Raw genomic sequence first — 17608 nt, forward strand, 5'->3', positions numbered from 1 at the left:
GCACACCATGGAAAGCTCTCTTGCTGTTCCTCAAATGGTGTTTATTATGTCCACTTGAGACATCAAAATGTTTCTTTGTTAACCACAAAGGGAAAAGGTATGGAAGTGCCCACATTCTAGATTCTTTCAAACACCATGAGAGGTTTTATTAAGAGGTGTTGCTCATATAATTCAAGATGGAGAACAGCAACACTGCTGACGTCATTACACATAATATGATGCTTTACCAGCAGAGCTGTATTTTAACATCCCGCCCCTTCATTCGCGCATTGACAACAATTTATACAACAGATCCACTTATGCATTATCTTTATACACATTCATAAAATTCAATAAAACAGTCTCTTGGGTAGAAGTCTATTGCATTTGGGTTGAATTCGGCCTTCTGGAACCTGGCTTCTTGATACCACGTCCCTACAGAGAAGGAGGTCATTTGGCTCATCACGTGTGTACCAACACTTACTCACCTGCCCTATCTCCATAATCCCACCAGACCTGCACACTAAAGGGGCAATCTTCCCTTCACCAATCCACCTAACCTGCATATCTTTGGGCTTTGGGAAGAAACCGGAGCATCCGGAGGAAACCCACGCAGACACTGGGAGAATGTGCAATCTCCACACAGACAGTCTCTGAAGGCCCGAATTGAACCCAGGTCCCTGGCACTGTGAGGCTGCAGTGCTAACCACTGTGCCACCATGCCGGCTCTGAAAGTGTCCTTGTTCCCTTCAGCAGGTGGTACATCCTGGGAACTTACTCCAGTGTCTAGAATCTGAACTTGTCTCAGTGTTTGGTCACTGTTCTGAAGTATCACTTGTCTATATTTTCCAACTGTGGAATTTCTGTAAATGTTGCGGCAATTTCACTTCATGATGGCAATTTCACTTCATGGAAGATCAGCAGTACGTTAACAAACTCATTCATCATCTGTATATGAAATTGGACCTTGCTTTGCTAGGATCACAGCAGGTATCCATTTCTCGCTGGTGATGTAGCTGCTTGCTAGCACTTGCTATCCCTGGTAGAATACTCTCCTTTCAGAGTTTTGCTTCCTCCTGGCAATTTGCGCTTGTTGTTGTCATTTGACAATCTCAGGTAACAGGTGGAATTAACAGATGAAACTGTGTTCGCAGTTTCCTTTTGAACAACAGCATTCCAGGTGAACTCTGCATGGTTGTGGGTGCAGTGTTCCAGTCAGAAATTAAAAATTTGTTCACTCTTTTGTCAATATCGCTCATCCTTCGACTTTTTAAAAAAATATATAAATTTAGAGTACCCAATTCTTTTTTTTTTCCAATTAAGGGGCACTTTAGCGTGACTAGTCCATCTACCCTGCACATCTTTGGGTTGTGGGGTTGAAATCCACGCAAACACAGGGAGAATGTGCAAACTCCACACGGACAGTGACCCAAGCCGGAAATTGAACCTGGGACCCTGAAGCTGTGAAGCAACAGTTAGATGGATTAGCCATTCTAAATTGTCTCTAGTGTCCAAAGATTAGGTGGGGTCAATGGGTTACGTGTACAAGGCTGGGGGTTGGGTTGAATGGCCTCCTTCAGCACTGTAGGGATTCTATGATTCTATGAAGGCATCTTTTATCTCATTGTATGCACTTTCACATTCTTCTGATCAGTGCCAAGCCTGCTCGACACATAGCAAAGTGTTTAAAGGCTGCAATCATGTTATGAAATTCAATACAAATGTACGATAAAAATTGATCAATCCTAAAAATGACCCTAATCATGTCACATTTGAAGAACGAGGTGCTTTTAAGATTGCTATCATCTTCGGTCCCTGTGCAAACTGGAACATTTCCACATTTGTCCACTTGCTCCTACTTTCACCATAATGCATCCTTTCAACGACCTCTTCTGTGGATCACATTTTATGGTTTATGAAATTCTCTCAGGTATTAAGGATACAGCTGCACCCGTATCCACATAAATTTTGATTTTGTGACCTTCAATTTGGATCTGCCCAAAAACATTGTTGATCGCCCTGCTGACAATCACCTTGTTTCAGCTCCTGCAGTAGCTTCGATATGTTATCTTCCGAGTGGTCTTGAACTTCGTCTACCAATTTATAGACACAGTTAGTCTGTTTAGATATGTTTTTTTCTTGCACATTCTTGGTGTTGAAAAGGTTTTCTGAGCACAATATGCCTTGGCAATATGGCCCTTCATCCCCCACAGTTCTTTCATGTATTTGTTCTACACGTGCATTCTCCTGCCATGTGTCCAAGCTGGTACATCGGTGACATGGTTGTACGTTTGCTGCCTTGTTCCTTGTGGTGCCCATTATGTGTATATTCACTGAAGCACCTGTGAGTATTCTTTTGTTGCTCCATGGATAAAGCAAATCTCACAGTAACTTTGAGTGTTAAATCACTGACAGTAAGCAGCTTCCTAAGAAAAGTTTCTCTGTGGAGTCCACAAACCAGATTATCACAAATAGTGTCATCAAGAGTTGTACAAAACTCACAATATTTTGCTAACCTTCTTAAAGTCCTTACAAATTGTAAAATATTTTTACCATCTTCCGGAATGTGGCAGTGGAACCAAAATTTTTCTGCAATCAATAACAGTCTAGGAGCGAAATACCCTCTTCTAAAATTTTCATTCATTTGATGTAGGTCTTTAGTCCTAATTTTGTTGGGGGAAATAAATTTTGGAGCAGCATAAAGGTTTTATGCCCTACTGAACTGAGAAATGTTGCAAACGTTAGGTCTTCCAGTGTTTTATTTGCGGAGATAATCTTTTCTCGTATGAGTTCCAAGTCTCAATCTTCATCAAATACATCCATGGCGCCCATTTTTCCCACCATTTTGGATCCTGGCTCCTAAGGTTTACATTTCAATCAACTTCTTCCCTTCTGATACTTTTCAAGGTATGACACAAACGATCCCCATATCCATGAGTAAATAGATTATTTTTTCCTTTTGACTTGACTGCTCCCCTCTTCCCCCAACCCCGAGATTGATATCACTAGCAAGGCCAGCATTTGTTGCCCACTCTCAACTGCCTCTGACTTGCCACACCCTTTCACAAGGCTATGAAGAGTCAACCATATTGCTATGGATCTGAAATTATATTCAGGCTAGACAAGGTGAGAACAGCAGATTTTCTCCACCAAAAGGCCATTAATGACCTAGATGGTTTTTTATGACAATCAAAAATGGATTCATGGTCACCATTACTGCAATTAGATTTTCAAATGTGAAATATTAATTGAATTTAAATTCCACCCGCTGCCATGGTGAGATTTGTACCCTCATCCCGGGCATTAGCCTGAGCCTCCAGATTACTAGCCCAATGGGTTGTGCATGCTCCGCTCTAAGTGGAACTATATCACCATTGATATTACCACTACACCACTGTTTCTTCATGTGGTGTAGGAACACTAACTGTTGTTAGAAAAGAAGGTCCAGGATTTTGATCTCACAGCAGCGAAGGAATGGTGATATAGCTCTCACCTAGAGGGGAATTTGCACGACCCACAACCTCTGGCTCACAGGAAAGATTATCATTGAGCTACGTTAACAATTCAATATAAATCAATTGTTGCTGATTGCAGCAAAGAGCTGAAAAAGAAAATGAAGGAAACTCTGTTTAGGTCAGGGTCAGCACAAAAATAACAAATTTCAAGCAACCTTCTTTTTGAATTGCCCCTCACACAAAACAGTAAAGAATAAAAGTGTATTCATGAGATTGATTCCTCACAATCCTTTATGAAGGCATTAGAAGGATTTCTAGAAAATAAGGTGATCATAGCAGATGGAAGGAAGAACTTGAAGCACCGTTAATTCTCCAAATATGAGGATGCAATCGAGGTAGCAGGCCTGAGTCCAGAACACGATGCAGAGGGGGACTAGAGCACACTGGGTGTCTCCCACTGAAAATGGATCTTTGAGGAGTTTGAAGTCCGGTCCCCGGAGAAGAGATTTCTTGGCTTTGGAATTTTTGGGAAAAAATTTGTGAAAATAATTATTTAGTTATTTTCGGATTGAAGAAAGAGAGAAGAAATGATAAGTCGTTAGAGGATGCAAAAAGCAGCTAGGAAGAAGGAAGAAAACACGAGAAGGCCAGCAAAAGCGCTGACAAGATGGTGGATGCCGGACCGCATGGTGGGGTCGCACTACTTACAGTGGAAAAGATGACCGAGGTGATGGTGATGGAGCTGGTAAAGCAGTTTGCGAGGCATATGGAGGCTTTGAGGAAGGAGACGGCTGGCGCATTGAAATCATTGGTGAAGGAAACAATCGCCCCAGTGAGGGTAACTGTGGCAAAGACATTGGCCGAGGTGAGAGAGCAGGGCGAGAAGATGAAGGAAGTGGAGGAAGCAGTGTTGCAGCACAGCGACCAGCTTACCTCGATGGGGGATGAGCTGCAGAGAGTTGTGGAGGTCAACAGAGGACTTCGAGCAAAGCTCGAGGACTTGGAGAACCGCTCAAGACGGCAGTCTGAGAATTGTGGGCTTGCCCGAAGGGACAGAGGGCCCAAGGCCAACAGAGTACTTTGCTAAGAAGCTGGCAAAGCTGATGGGGGAGGGTGAGAACTCCTCCCAGTACGAACTGGACCGAGCTCATCGGACATTAAGGCTGAAGCCCAAGGTGAATGAGCCGCCAAGAGCAGTAATTATCTGCTTCCATAAGTACTGTATGAAGGAGAAGGTGTTAAGCTGGGCGAAGCAGAAGTGTGAGGTGCAGTGGGACGTTGCTGGAGTTCAGATCTATCAGGACTTGGTGGTTGAGTTGGCAAAGAGACGAGCGGCGTTCGGGCGGGTGAAGGTGGCACTGTACAAACAGGGGGTGCGATTTGGTATGGTGTATCCGGCGAAGCTGAGGGTGATGTATAACACCAAAGACTTTTATTTTGAGACAGTGGAGGCGGCTGAGGCGTTCATGAGGGCAGAAAGCTTGCGGCAGACATGAGAAGCGGAACTGGAAGAGAGACTGTGGACTGTGTTTGGGCTGCTGGAAAATGTATAAATGCTACAACTTTCTGTTTACTGATGTGTATTGTAATCTACTTCTCTTTGCATTGCAACAGAATTCAAGTTAATGGTTGGGTTGATTGGTGTTCTGTGTTGCGACGGTTAAATCTTATGTTAGTGAATTTATGGGTAGGATTGTTGGTTTTGTCTTTTCTTTCTCTAGGACTGGGTGGAAGGGGACAATATATCTTGGCGGGGGGAGCCACCCGCGCTAGCTAACTAAAGTCAGCTAGTGAACGAAGGTGAGGTGAGAGGAGGGCTGCGGACATTGGAGCCTGGACAGCAGGCTTCAATGGGCCTAGGAGGCAAGGACTGGGTTAGTCAAGTGTTTCACTCTGGATTTGACGGAAGGGCTCAAGGGGTAGCGGTGCTAGTCAGCAAAAGGGTACGCTTCTAGATGGAGAAGGTAGTGGCAGATCAGGGGGGTAGATATGTGATTGTGACAGGGGCGCTGGAGGAGAGATTAGTGGCGCTGTTAAGTGTATACAGTCCCAATTCGGATGATGTGGGATTCGCGAAGAAGGTGTTTGGGGCCATCCCCGACTTGGACACACGCAAACTGATTGCGGGGGGGACTGGAACTTGGCGCAGGAGCCCAGGTTGGACAGATCACGGCCGCGCTCGCTGGTCCCATCGTGGGGGGCTAAGGCGCTGGCTGGGCTAATGGTGGAAATGGGAGAGGTGGACCCTTGTAGGTTCCTACACCCAAGGGAACGGGAGTACTTGTTTTTCTCAGCAGTCCATAAGGTATACTCATGGATCAACTTTTTTGTGGTGGGGAAGGCTTTGCTGGCTGGGGTGAAGGGGTCGGAATACTCGGCAATTGCAGTGTCAGATCATGCTCCGCATTGGGTGGATATGGTACTGGAGAAGGGGGTAGCGAAGGTGGAAACTGGTTATGGGGCTTTTGGGGAACCAAGTGTTCTGTGAGAAAATTGAAACGGTAATTAAGGAATATGTAGGTTTTAACTGTATGGGTGAGGTGTCGAAGGCAGTTGTCTGGGAGGCTCTAAAGGCGGTGGTGAAGGGTGAGGTAATTTCGTTTAAGGCCAGGGTGGACAAAGGAGAGATTGGAGCAGCTGAGGGTAATAGATGAGATGTTGGTGATAGGAGTTATGCAGAAGATGGGGACCCAGCGAAGCCGGAGACTGTTCAAATCGACTTGTACTTTATGGCCTCATCAAGTGGCAGAGAAAGATAGCTTTCATTAAATCCTGAATGAATTTGGTCATGATCTAAAAGATGAATAAAAAGTATCCTGGACCCATACCTCACCCATTCATCTTTTTTCCTTGCCTTGCATCCATCAATTTTGTGCTCGATTTATCAGTGCAGTAAAGGTGAATCAAAATATCAATATATATTCTTTGCACATATGAATGGTTTCATTTTAGAATAAGAACATTTCACAAACCTCCAATCTTGGCATTATAAGCGACTCCTATTGTGCAATGTGAATTGTTCGCAACAGCAGCCACCTCTCCTGCACATCGGGTTCCGTGCCTGTGGGACAACATACAAGGAAAAGCACGTTATACATTGGGAGCAAATGGTGAAATTTGAACAGTTCAGACAATTGAAGGAGGTTTGCACAGGGGTTGGAGCTAGAACCCCTGCTTTTCTTGACATATATTAACAACCTGGATTTGAATCACAGGACACAATTTCAAAATTTGCGGATGAAACAAAACTTCAAAGTATTGTGAATTGTGAGGAGGGTAGTGATAGACTTCAAGCCAAACAGGCTTGTAGAATGGACAAACACATGGCAGATGATGCATAGTATGCAGTAGGAACATTTTGGGAGCAAGAATATAGTGAGGCAATACAAACTAAACGGTACAATTCTAAAGGGAGATGCAGGAATAGAAAGATCTGGAGATGTATGCACTTCCTTGCTTTTGTACTGTATGCTTCTTGGTTTCTAAAGCAGAGAGTCCCACATGCATTTTTAACCACTTTCTCAATCTACTTTGTGCCATTAAGAGCAGTGCCACACAAGGAGAAATTTCTACTCTTCGGAGGACAGATTTGATCCCGGCCCCAGGTCACTGTTCGGCTGGAGTTGCACATTCTCCCTGTGTCTGTGTGGGCTTCACCCCCCACAACCAAAGATGTGTAGGGTAGGTTGATTGGCCATGCTAAGTTACCCCTTAATTAGAAAAAAAGAATTGGGTACTCTAAATTTATTTTAAAAGAAGTTCCCCTGAGGGTGGCAGTAATGGTGAGCTTTTTGGATTTGCCTAGCTCTCACTTTTCCATCCCCCCTCTCCCCCCCCAAAGAAACAATATACTTTCATTGAAGATTTATATCAGGACCAATTCTACATGGGAAGCACTATATTTTCTAGTTTCTCTTTTGCCTGCTCTTTTTATACATTTTCCAAGATCGAAGTTCTTAATGTTACACTTCACAATCATCAACATGCCCAAAGGTTTGGCACTGCTGGTATCACAATAATAATCTTTGTTGTCACAAGTAGGCTTACATTAATCAAGTTACTGTGAAAAGACCAGAGTTGCCACATTCTGGCGCCTGTTCGGGTACACAGAGGGAAAACTCAGAATATCCAACTTACCTGTCAGCACGTCTTTCGGGACTTGTGGTAGGAAACCGAAGCACCCGGGGGAAACTACGCAGACACAGGGAGAATACGCAGACACAGGGAGAATACGCAGACACAGGGAGAATATGCAGACTCCGCAGAGACAGTGACCCAAGCCGGGAATCGAAGCTGGGACCATGGAGTGGTGAAGCAACGGTGCTAACCACTGTGCTACCATGCTGCACATAGATGGCTTGGGCACAAACCAGCAATGGTTTGATAATGTCAGGCTTTGAAGGGTAAAATCTATGTACCTTAATTTGAAAACCACATTCTAGTCATGTTGTAGTTTACAAAGTAGTGGCATCAAATCTACACCTAGTTCTTCCATTTTAATCAGATTACTTTGTACATGTTTTAAAATTACCCATCCTCTGTCCCCTCACATTCTACCCACTGGACCCCCCATCCTCTGTCCCCTCACACTCTACCCATTGGACCCCCCATCCTCTGTCCCCTCACACTCTACCCACTGGACCCCCCATCCTCAGTCCCCTCACACTCTACCCACTGGACCATCCTATGCCCGGCCGAGCGTGTCTAACTAACCCCGTATTATTCTGTTCCCTAGGGCGTGCTGACGAACGTCCAGGGCCGTCTGCTGCCCCACACAGGCGACCATCCATAACAACCACCGCACCCAGAGGGTGGCAGGAGGTCGGCCAGGAGGGCCATCCTCCAAATCCGGGACTCTGCAGGACGTACAGAGGACGGACAGTGACGACTTTCATGGCTGTGCATTGCCCGAAGGTCGGGCCGTGAGACAGGACAGGACGGGGTCAGTGGACCCAGATGCAAAGAGGACGGCGACGCAGTCAACGGACTCACCTGACGCTGAACCAGAAATGGGCCACGTGCTGGGACATGAATGGGACCAGAACCCTCCTGAATTTCTGACGGACGAGGACCTAGAGCTTGCAGCACTGCTGTCTCCCACACCATCCACCATCCCAGAGACACTCACCTCGGTTGGGCAATTAAGTGATGAGGCCCCTGGGTCACGGTCTGGTGTGCATCACACAGCTGAGCCGGTACAGCAGATGGAGGTCAGAGCAGCCGAGGGCCTGGACTGTCGGAGATCAGCCCAGGCCCAGCATCCAGCTGCCGCCCAGACGTTGCCCAGGTTCCTGGATTTACTCGACCCACCTGAACAGCCAATGCATTTTGAAACCCAGGGACACAATGACGGGATGAGGACCATCTTCCAGCAGCTGCAGACACAGTTAGAGGAGTCAAATTGTGTCCAAGAGCAGGGAGTGGCGCCGCTCATGGCAGCCACACAGGCCGACACCGCACGGGTGGCATCCGAGGTCAAGGCAATGGGTGAAACGGTTTCGGCCATGGGTCAGGTTCTACAAGGCGTTGGGCTTCATGTGCACCCATCATCCACGGCCCTGGAGAGGGCTGCCCTCTCACAGGCAGCAATGCGCCAGAGCCAACATGACATTGCCGGTGCGCTACGGGCCCTGGCCATGTCTCACCAGGCCATGGCCCCGTCCCAGCAGTCAGTCGCGGAGCGCATCGACCGCCTGACGCACGTGCTGGGTGGCGGCGCGCACTCACAGGTTGAGGTTGCACAGTCCCTGGCGGGAATGTCTCACTCCCTGGACTCAGTCTCTGCGAACGTTCGGAACCTGGTCGTTGCAGGCCTCCAGGACTGGCAGCGCCAGGTGTCGGTGGGGTGACGGGGCCTCCCCGCTCACACCTCTGTCCCACAGTGAGGCTCGGGGGCCACCAGGTTCCCCGAGGGAGGTGGTGGTTCCGGGGCCCGTCCCATTAACTCCATCACGTGACGTCCCTGACGCTCTGCCTCCCCCCATCCCATCCCTGGTGCATTGGGTGGGCAGCGGGCAGAGCAGGGTGGCACCACGTCATCCAAAATGCCCGCGGAGCAGCCTGGCCCATCAAGGCCAGGTCGCCCCAGGAAACGAGTGCCGACGGGGAGACATGTCGTGGGGCGTGATTCTCAGCAGTCCGTCTCCTGCTATACCATCTGGGGATTCACTTAGACGTAGTTGTAGGGCCCGTAAGGCAATGAAGAGGGACACATAGTAAGTTGGCACGGGTGAAGGGCACAGTTTAGTTGTAGGGGCTAGGGCATCTGCACTTAATATTTGTGTGCTGACTGTCTGCACGACTGGCAATCCAGGTGGTAGTGGTAGTGTTCAGCGATGCCGTTGCACGCAACGTGTGAATCCTGCAGCCACCAACGCGTCCCGTGCCAACTGTCCTCGCCGGTGCCATCGTGCAGCCTCCTGTACATTACCAGCACACGGGTCGTGTCCGTGTGCTGCCCCCGATGCACCTCCAACCCCCTCCACCTCCTCAGTGTTGGCACCACTGCCAGTGGCTTCTCCCTCCGACTCCTCCACCAGGGCATCTCCCCTCTGCATTGCGATGTTGTGCAGCGCACAGCATACCACAACAATGCAAGCGACCCTCTCAGGCTGGTACTGCAGGGCTCCTCCGGAGCGGTCCAGGCACCTGAATCTCATTTTCAGAAGACCAAAGCAGTGCTCCACCACACCCCTGGTTGCTGCATGGGCCTCATTCTAAAGGTTCTTCGCATTGGTCTGAGGCCTCCGTATGGGCGTCATCAGCCAATACCTCAGTAGATAACCCCTGTCGGCCAGCAACCAGCCCCTCAGCCAGGGGAGCCGTCTCTCAAACATAGCAGGGATGAACAACTGCGCAAGAATGTACGCATGATGCACACTCCCAGGGAACCTTGCGCACACGTGCATGATCTTCATGTGTGGGTCGCATACCAACTGGATGTTCATGGAGTACATCCCCCTCCTATTTGTAAACACTTCCCTATTGCCTGCAGGCGGGCGCATGGGGACGTGAAGACAATCAATCATTCCCTGGACCATCGGTATCCCGGCCACGTTGGCAAATGCACGGGCTCGTGCTTCTTGATTTGCTCGGTCTTCGGGAAAGGTGATGTAGCGGTCGGCGATTGCAAACAGGGTGTCGGTCACATCCCGGATGCACCTGTGGACCGATGCCTGCGATATCCTGGATAGGTCCCCACTCGGAGACTGGAAGGAGCCGGTAGTATAAAAGTTGAGTGCCACCGTCACCTTGACGGCAACCGGTATCGCGTGTCCTCCTCCCGTTCCATGTGGGGCGAGTGTGCACTCCGTGGGCAATCGAACCCGACCGCCAGCAGTCCATTCACATCCCACCCTGCATCACATGCTAACACCCATACCGCCCGCCATGGCTGGGTGCTCTGCAAACACAGGCTACTTGCCATGGACCCTCTGCTCTGCCCACGTCCAAGTGTCTCACACTGTACATTTCCGTCAGGTGAGAGAGAAAATTGGAGGGTACCACTGGGCCTACTGCCCTTCACTGTCGCAGAGCAGAGGGCTTTGGGCTGGTCGGCAGAGTTGGAGAGCAGACAGTTGCCTCGGCAGAGGTCGGCATTGGAGAATGCAAGTGATCCTGTAACAAACTGCGATGTCCCTGTGGCAAATGTCTCATCCCTCACATCTATTCACGATCTAACCATGCGTCTTGCGTTTTGTCTTGCAGGATAACCTGGAAATGAGGCTGGGCCTGTTGCCGAACAGCGTCCCCTGCAACACCTCAGAGAACATGTCCGGGGACGATACCGACTTTTTGTCACTGCTGTCACCAGCACCCTACCCCATCCCAGAGATACTCACTCGGTTGGGCATTACAGCCAAGAGATTGATGGGACACTATCCGGTGCGCACCACAGACATGAAGTGGTACAACTGGTGGAGGCAGGAACCCCCAAGGGTGCGGACGGTCAGAGGGTGGCCTGACCCAGGGACTAGCTGCTGTCCAGACATGTCTTGTGCTTCTGGAAAGGGTGGTCCCATCAATGTTGACGATGCAGGCGCAGAGATTACATGAGGGTTCACCAGCAGAGCAGAGCTACTGATCAGCTGTTCTGGGGAAATTTGCATACGTGCAGTGCGGTCAGCCTAAGTTGAAGGTGAACCTGCGAAGAAGACCCAAGGAGTTTGAGTAAAGGCAAGCAACCAGCAGAGGGCAGCAGAGCAGAGCTACTGATCAGCTGTTCTGGGGAAATTTGCATACGTGCAGTGCGGTCAGCCTAAGTTGAAGGTGAACCTGCGAAGAAGACCCAAGGAGTTTGAGTAAAGGCAAGCAACCAGCAGAGCAGAGCTACTGATCAGCTGTTCTGGGGAAATTTGCATACGTGCAGTGCGGTCAGCCTAAGTTGAAGGTGAACCTGCGAAGAAGACCCAAGGAGTTTGAGTAAAGGCAAGCAACCAGCAGAGGGCAGCAGAGCAGAGCTACTGATCAGCTGTTCTGGGGAAATTTGCATACGTGCAGTGCGGTCAGCCTAAGTTGAAGGTGGTTTGTGGAGGGGCTGTTGGCAAGTGACAGTTAAACCCGAAACACTTTGTGAGTGTTTCCCACCCTACCTCCTCCTCTAACCAACCCCCCCACCCCACGGTGGTTGGGAAGCGGGAGCAGGGGCCTGTCGTGAAGGTGAGTGAGTGCCTTTAAATTTGCTTACCTTTCAGCGGGATCAGGGTTTGAGGTAATATCAGGTAAGTTCTTCCTTTCTTTTTCTTTTTCTTGTTTTTTTTTAATCTAGAGGGGATGTCAGGGAAGGCAGTACAATGCTCCTCCTGCAGAATGTTTGAGGTGAGGGACGCCGTCAGTGTCCCTGCTGATTTCATCTGTGGGAAGTGCACCCAACTCCAGCTCCTCAAAAACCGTGTTAGGGACCTGGAGCTTGAGCTGGATGAACTTCGGATCATTCGGGAGGCAGAGGGGGTCATAGATAGGAGCTTCAGGGAAGTAGTTACACCAAAGACTGGAGATAGATGGGTAACTGTAAGAGGGACTGGGAAGAAGCAGTCAGTGCAGGGACCCCCTGCGGTCGTTCCCCTGAGTAACAAGTATACCGTTTTGGATACTTGTGGGGGGGACGACTTACCAGGGGTAAGCCATGGGGTACGGGCCTCTGGCACGGAGTCTGTCCCTGTTGCTCAGAAGGGAAGGGGGGAAAGGAGTAGAACATTAGTAATTGGGGACTCAATAGTCAGGGGCACAGATAGGAGATTTTGTGGGAGCGAGAGAGACTCACGTTTGGTATGTTGCCTCCCAGGTGCAAGGGTACGTGATGTCTCGGATCGTGTTTTCCGGGTCCTTAAGGGGGAGGGGGAGCAGCCCCAAGTCGTAGTCCACATTGGCACTAACGACATAGGTAGGAAAGGGGACAAGGATGTCAGGCAGGCCTTTAGGGAGCTAGGATGGAAGCTCAGAGCGAGAACAAACAGAGTTGTTATCTCTGGGTTGTTGCCCGTGCCACGTGATAGTGAGATGAGGAATAGGGAGAGAGAGCAATTAAACACGTGGCTACAGGGATGGTGCAGGCGGGAGGGATTCAGATTTCTGGATAACTGGGGCTCTTTCTGGGGAAGGTGGGACCTCTATAGACAGGATGGTCTACATCTGAACCTGAGGGGCACCAATATCCTGGGGGGGAGATTTGTTAGTACTCTTTGGGGGGGTTTAAACTAATTCAGCAGGGGCATGGGAACCTGGATTGTAGTTTTGGGGAGCGAGAGATTGAGAGTAGAGAGGTCAGGAGCACAGTTTTGACTTCACAGGAGGGCGGCAGTGTTCAGGTCTGTGGTTTGAAGTGTGTCTATTTCAATGCCAGGAGTATACGAAATAAGGTAGGGGAACTGGCAGCATGGGTTGGTACCTGGGACTTCGATGTTGTGGCCATTTCAGAGACATGGATAGAGCAGGGACAGGAATGGTTGTTGCAGGTTCCGGGGTTTAGGTGCTTTAGTAAGGTCAGAGAAGGGGGCAAAAGAGGGGGAGGTGTGGCGCTGCTAGTCAAGGACAGTATTACGGTGGTAGAAAGGATGCAAGATGGGGACTCTTCTTCCGAGGTAGTATGGGCTGAGGTTAGAAACAGGAAAGGAGAGGTCACCCTGTTGGGAGTTTTCTATAGGCCACCTAATAGTTCTAGAGATGTAGAGGAAAGGATGGCGAAGATGATTCTGGAAAAGAGCGAAAGTAACAGGGTAGTTGTTATGGGAGACTTTAACTTTCCTAATATTGACTGGAAAAGATATAGTTCGAGTACATTGGATGGGTCGTTCTTTGTACAATGTGTGCAGGAGGGTTTTCTGACACAATATGTTGACAGGCCAACAAGAGGTGAGGCCACTTTGGATTTGGTTTTGGGTAATGAACCAGGCCAGGTGTTAGATCTGGAGGTAGGTGAACACTTTGGAGACAGTGACCACAATTCGGTGACCTTTACGTTAGTGATGGAAAGGGATAAGTATACCCCGCAGGGCAAGAGTTATAGCTGGGGGAAGGGCAATTATGATGCCATTAGACATGACTTAGGATGTGTTGGTTGGAGAAGTAGGCTGCAAGGGTTGGGCACACTGGATATGTGGAGCTTGTTCAAGGAACAGCTATTGCATGTTCTTGATAAGTACGTACCAGTCAGGCAGGGAGGAAGGGGTCGAGCGAGGGAACCGTGGTTTACCAAAGAAGTGGAATCTCTTGTTAAGAGGAAGAAGGAGGCCTATGTGAAGATGAGGCGTGAAGTTTCAGTTGGGACGCTTGATAGTTACAAGGAAGCGAGGAAGGATCTAAAGAGAGAGCTGAGACGAGCAAGGAGGGGACATGAGAAGTCTTTGGCAGGTAGGATCAAGGAAAACCCAAAAGCTTTCTATAGGTATGTCAGGAATAAAAGAATGACTAGGGTAAGAGTAGGGCCAGTCAAGGACAGTGGTGGGAAGTTGTGTGTGGAGGCTGAGGAGATAAGCGAGATACTAAATGAATACTTTTCGTCAGTATTCACTCAAGAAAAAGATAATATTGTGGAGGAGAATGCTGAGACCCAGGCTATTAGAATAGATGGCATTGAGGTGCGTAGGGAAGAAGTGTTGGCAATTCTGGACAAGGTGAAAATAGATAAGTCCCCGGGGCCGGATGGGATTTATCCTAGGATTCTCTGGGAAGCCAGGGAAGAGATTGCTGAGCCTTTGGCTTTGATTTTTAGGTCATCATTGGCTACAGGAATAGTGCCAGAGGACTGGAGGATAGCAAATGTGGTCCCTTTGTTCAAGAAGGGGAGTAGAGATAACCCCGGTAACTATAGGCCGGTGAGCCTAACGTCTGTGGTGGGTAAAGTCTTGGAGAGGATTATAAAAGATACGATTTATAATCATCTAGATAGGAATAATATGATTAGGGATAGTCAGCATGGTTTTGTGAAGGGTAGGTCATGCCTCACAAACCTTATCGAGTTCTTTGAGAAGGTGACTGAACAGGTAGACGAGGGTAGAGCAGTTGATGTGGTGTATATGGATTTCAGTAAAGCGTTTGATAAGGTTCCCCACGGTCGGCTATTGCAGAAAATACGGAGGCTGGGGATTGAGGGTGATTTAGAGATGTGGATCAGAAATTGGCTAGTTGAAAGAAGACAGAGAGTGGTAGTTGATGGGAAATGTTCAGAATGGAGTTCAGTTACGAGTGGCGTACCACAAGGATCTGTTCTGGGGCCGTTGCTGTTTGTCATTTTTATAAATGACCTAGAGGAGGGCGCAGAAGGATGGGTGAGTAAATTTGCAGACGACACTAAAGTCGGTGGAGTTGTAGACAGTGCGGAAGGATGTTGCAGGTTACAGAGGGACATAGATAAGCTGCAGAGCTGGGCTGAGAGGTGGCAAATGGAGTTTAATGTGGAGAAGTGTGAGGTGATTCACTTTGGAAAGAATAACAGGAATGCGGAATATTTGGCTAATGGTAAAATTCTTGGTAGTGTGGATGAGCAGAGGGATCTCGGTGTCCATGTACATAGATCCCTGAAAGTTGCCACCCAGGTTGATAGGGTTGTGAAGAAGGCCTATGGTGTGTTGGCCTTTATTGGTAGAGGGATTGAGTTCCGGAGCCATGAGGTCATGATGCAGCTGTACCAAACTCTGGTACGGCCGCATTTGGAGTATTGCGTACAGTTCTGGTCGCCTCATTATAGGAAGGACGTGGAAGCTTTGGAACAGGTGCAGAGGAGATTTACCAGGATGTTGCCTGGTATGGAGGGAAAATCTTATGAAGAAAGGCTGATGGACTTGAGGTTGTTTTCGTTAGAGAGAAGAAGGTTAAGAGGTGACTTAATAGAGGCATACAAAATGATCAGAGGGTTAGATAGGGTGGACAGCGAGAGCCTTCTCCCGCGGATGGAGGTGGCTAGCACGAGGGGACATAGACTTAAATTGAGGGGTAATAGATATAGGACAGAGGTCAGAGGTGGGTTTTTTACGCAAAGAGTGGTGAGGCCGTGGAATGCCCTACCTGCAACAGTAGTGAACTCGCCAACATTGAGGGCATTTAAAAATTTATTGGATAAGCATATGGATGATAAGGGCATAGTGTAGGTTAGATGGCCTTTAGTTTTTTTTTTTCCATGTCGGTGCAACATCGAGGGCCGAAGGGCCTGTACTGCGCTGTATCGTTCTATGTTCTATGTTCTATGTTCTATGGTTGTCAACAACCAGCCAGCGCTTACAGGTGGAGGGGTTCAACAAACTGCAGGGGCAGAAAGTGATGCCAACTATGCATGCCACCCAGACCAACACCGCACGGTGGCGCCCACGGTGGAGGCCTTGGGTTCAAATGTATCGGCCATGGATCAAGATGTCCAAGGCCTTTGGGTAGTGCGGGCAATGGCCATGGTATAGGACAGGGCGGCATGTTACAGGGCCTCATGGACATTGCGGCTGTGCAGAAGAGCTTGGCCCAGTCACAACGGGTCATTGCTGCAAGCTTCGAGGGCATTGGCCCGGTGCAGGCTGACTGGAGGGACCTGGCATGGTCACTGACTTACATGGCACAGTCTCAGAGTTCCCAGTCCCGGTACTCCATTGCGCAAGCATGAAGACCCTGGTCAAGATGGAGGCGGGCTTCCAGGACAGGCAGTGCCAGGTGTCGGGGGAGCCGCATCACCATCCCAAGGAGTAGCCCAAGGGCCAGCAGGCACCCCGAGGGAGGAGAAGGTGATGGGGCCCGTGCCATTGACTCTCGCAGGGGAGGTGCTGGAACACCACAGTGCCCCTAGCATCCCCTCCATCTGTCCCTACCGCAACCAATGGGCAGCAGGCAGAACAGGGAGGCACCATGCCACCCGCAAGACTGTGGATCCAGAGGTCTGTCTCCAAACAGGACCCAGGTCACTAGGCTAGATATGCAGGAGACCGCCTCCACTTCTGAGGGTGCCGACAGCCACGGTCCATCCTTACGGCTGGTGACGCTCTGTGCACCTACAGGTCACAGTGGACAGTCGGTGGGGTACGCAGCCAGACGGCCAACTCGAAGGCTGTGGCAATGGTGGTCTGTGCCTGGCCATCCCGGTGGGGCACCCCAATACTGTGGCCTGTCTCCTAGCCGTCCCCCGCTACTCCTCCCTGGCCCTGGAAAATGCCCCTTAGCTGGCAGCACAGCTGGCAATCCACAGTTGCACCGTTGGAAACTTGGCTCACCTCCTCCTTCACCCTCATCAGCTGCAGCGCCCGTTTACCAATTTTAAGTACCACAAGTGAACCGCATGTCATCATTTCCGCCTGCCAGAGGATCGCGGGAGACCGGAGACTACCGGGTTGGGCCCGTTAATTATATGCTAACGGATGTTACTGTACAATCGCTGTTATCAAAGCACCAGAGAATGGTGTTCTGTTGGGCGCTCGGTACCGACCATTTTCAGATCGCAATCCGCAATTCCGCCGTCACTGGACGGAGAATTGCGGCCTATATTACACCTGAACAGATAGGAAACATGTTTCCTGACAAAGATAAGTTACAAAAGAAATCAGTTTGTACCTATTGACAACCATTAGATTTTATTACCTTAAAAAGTGATGTGATTAGAAACAGCTGCACCTCAGCAGTTGAATAGATTTTGCACTGCAAGGTACAATATTTCTTTGAAATACATCTTGGCATCCAACATCCAATCAGCAATGTCACTGGGT

The 17608-nt window shown here is 49.2% G+C and overlaps 1 protein-coding gene across 1 annotated transcript in view; it reads right to left on the bottom strand.

The window, feature by feature from the left end:
* LOC119970392 (proprotein convertase subtilisin/kexin type 5-like) overlaps window positions 1-17608 on the bottom strand; it is a 520270-nt gene that overhangs the window by 360276 nt on the left and 142386 nt on the right. The window contains 1 exon segment of the mRNA XM_038804933.1: window positions 6407-6495. Coding sequence (XP_038660861.1) covers window positions 6407-6495 — 89 coding nt within the window.

This window comes from Scyliorhinus canicula, chromosome 8, assembly GCF_902713615.1.
Source record: "Scyliorhinus canicula chromosome 8, sScyCan1.1, whole genome shotgun sequence".
Lineage (NCBI taxonomy): Eukaryota > Metazoa > Chordata > Chondrichthyes > Carcharhiniformes > Scyliorhinidae > Scyliorhinus > Scyliorhinus canicula.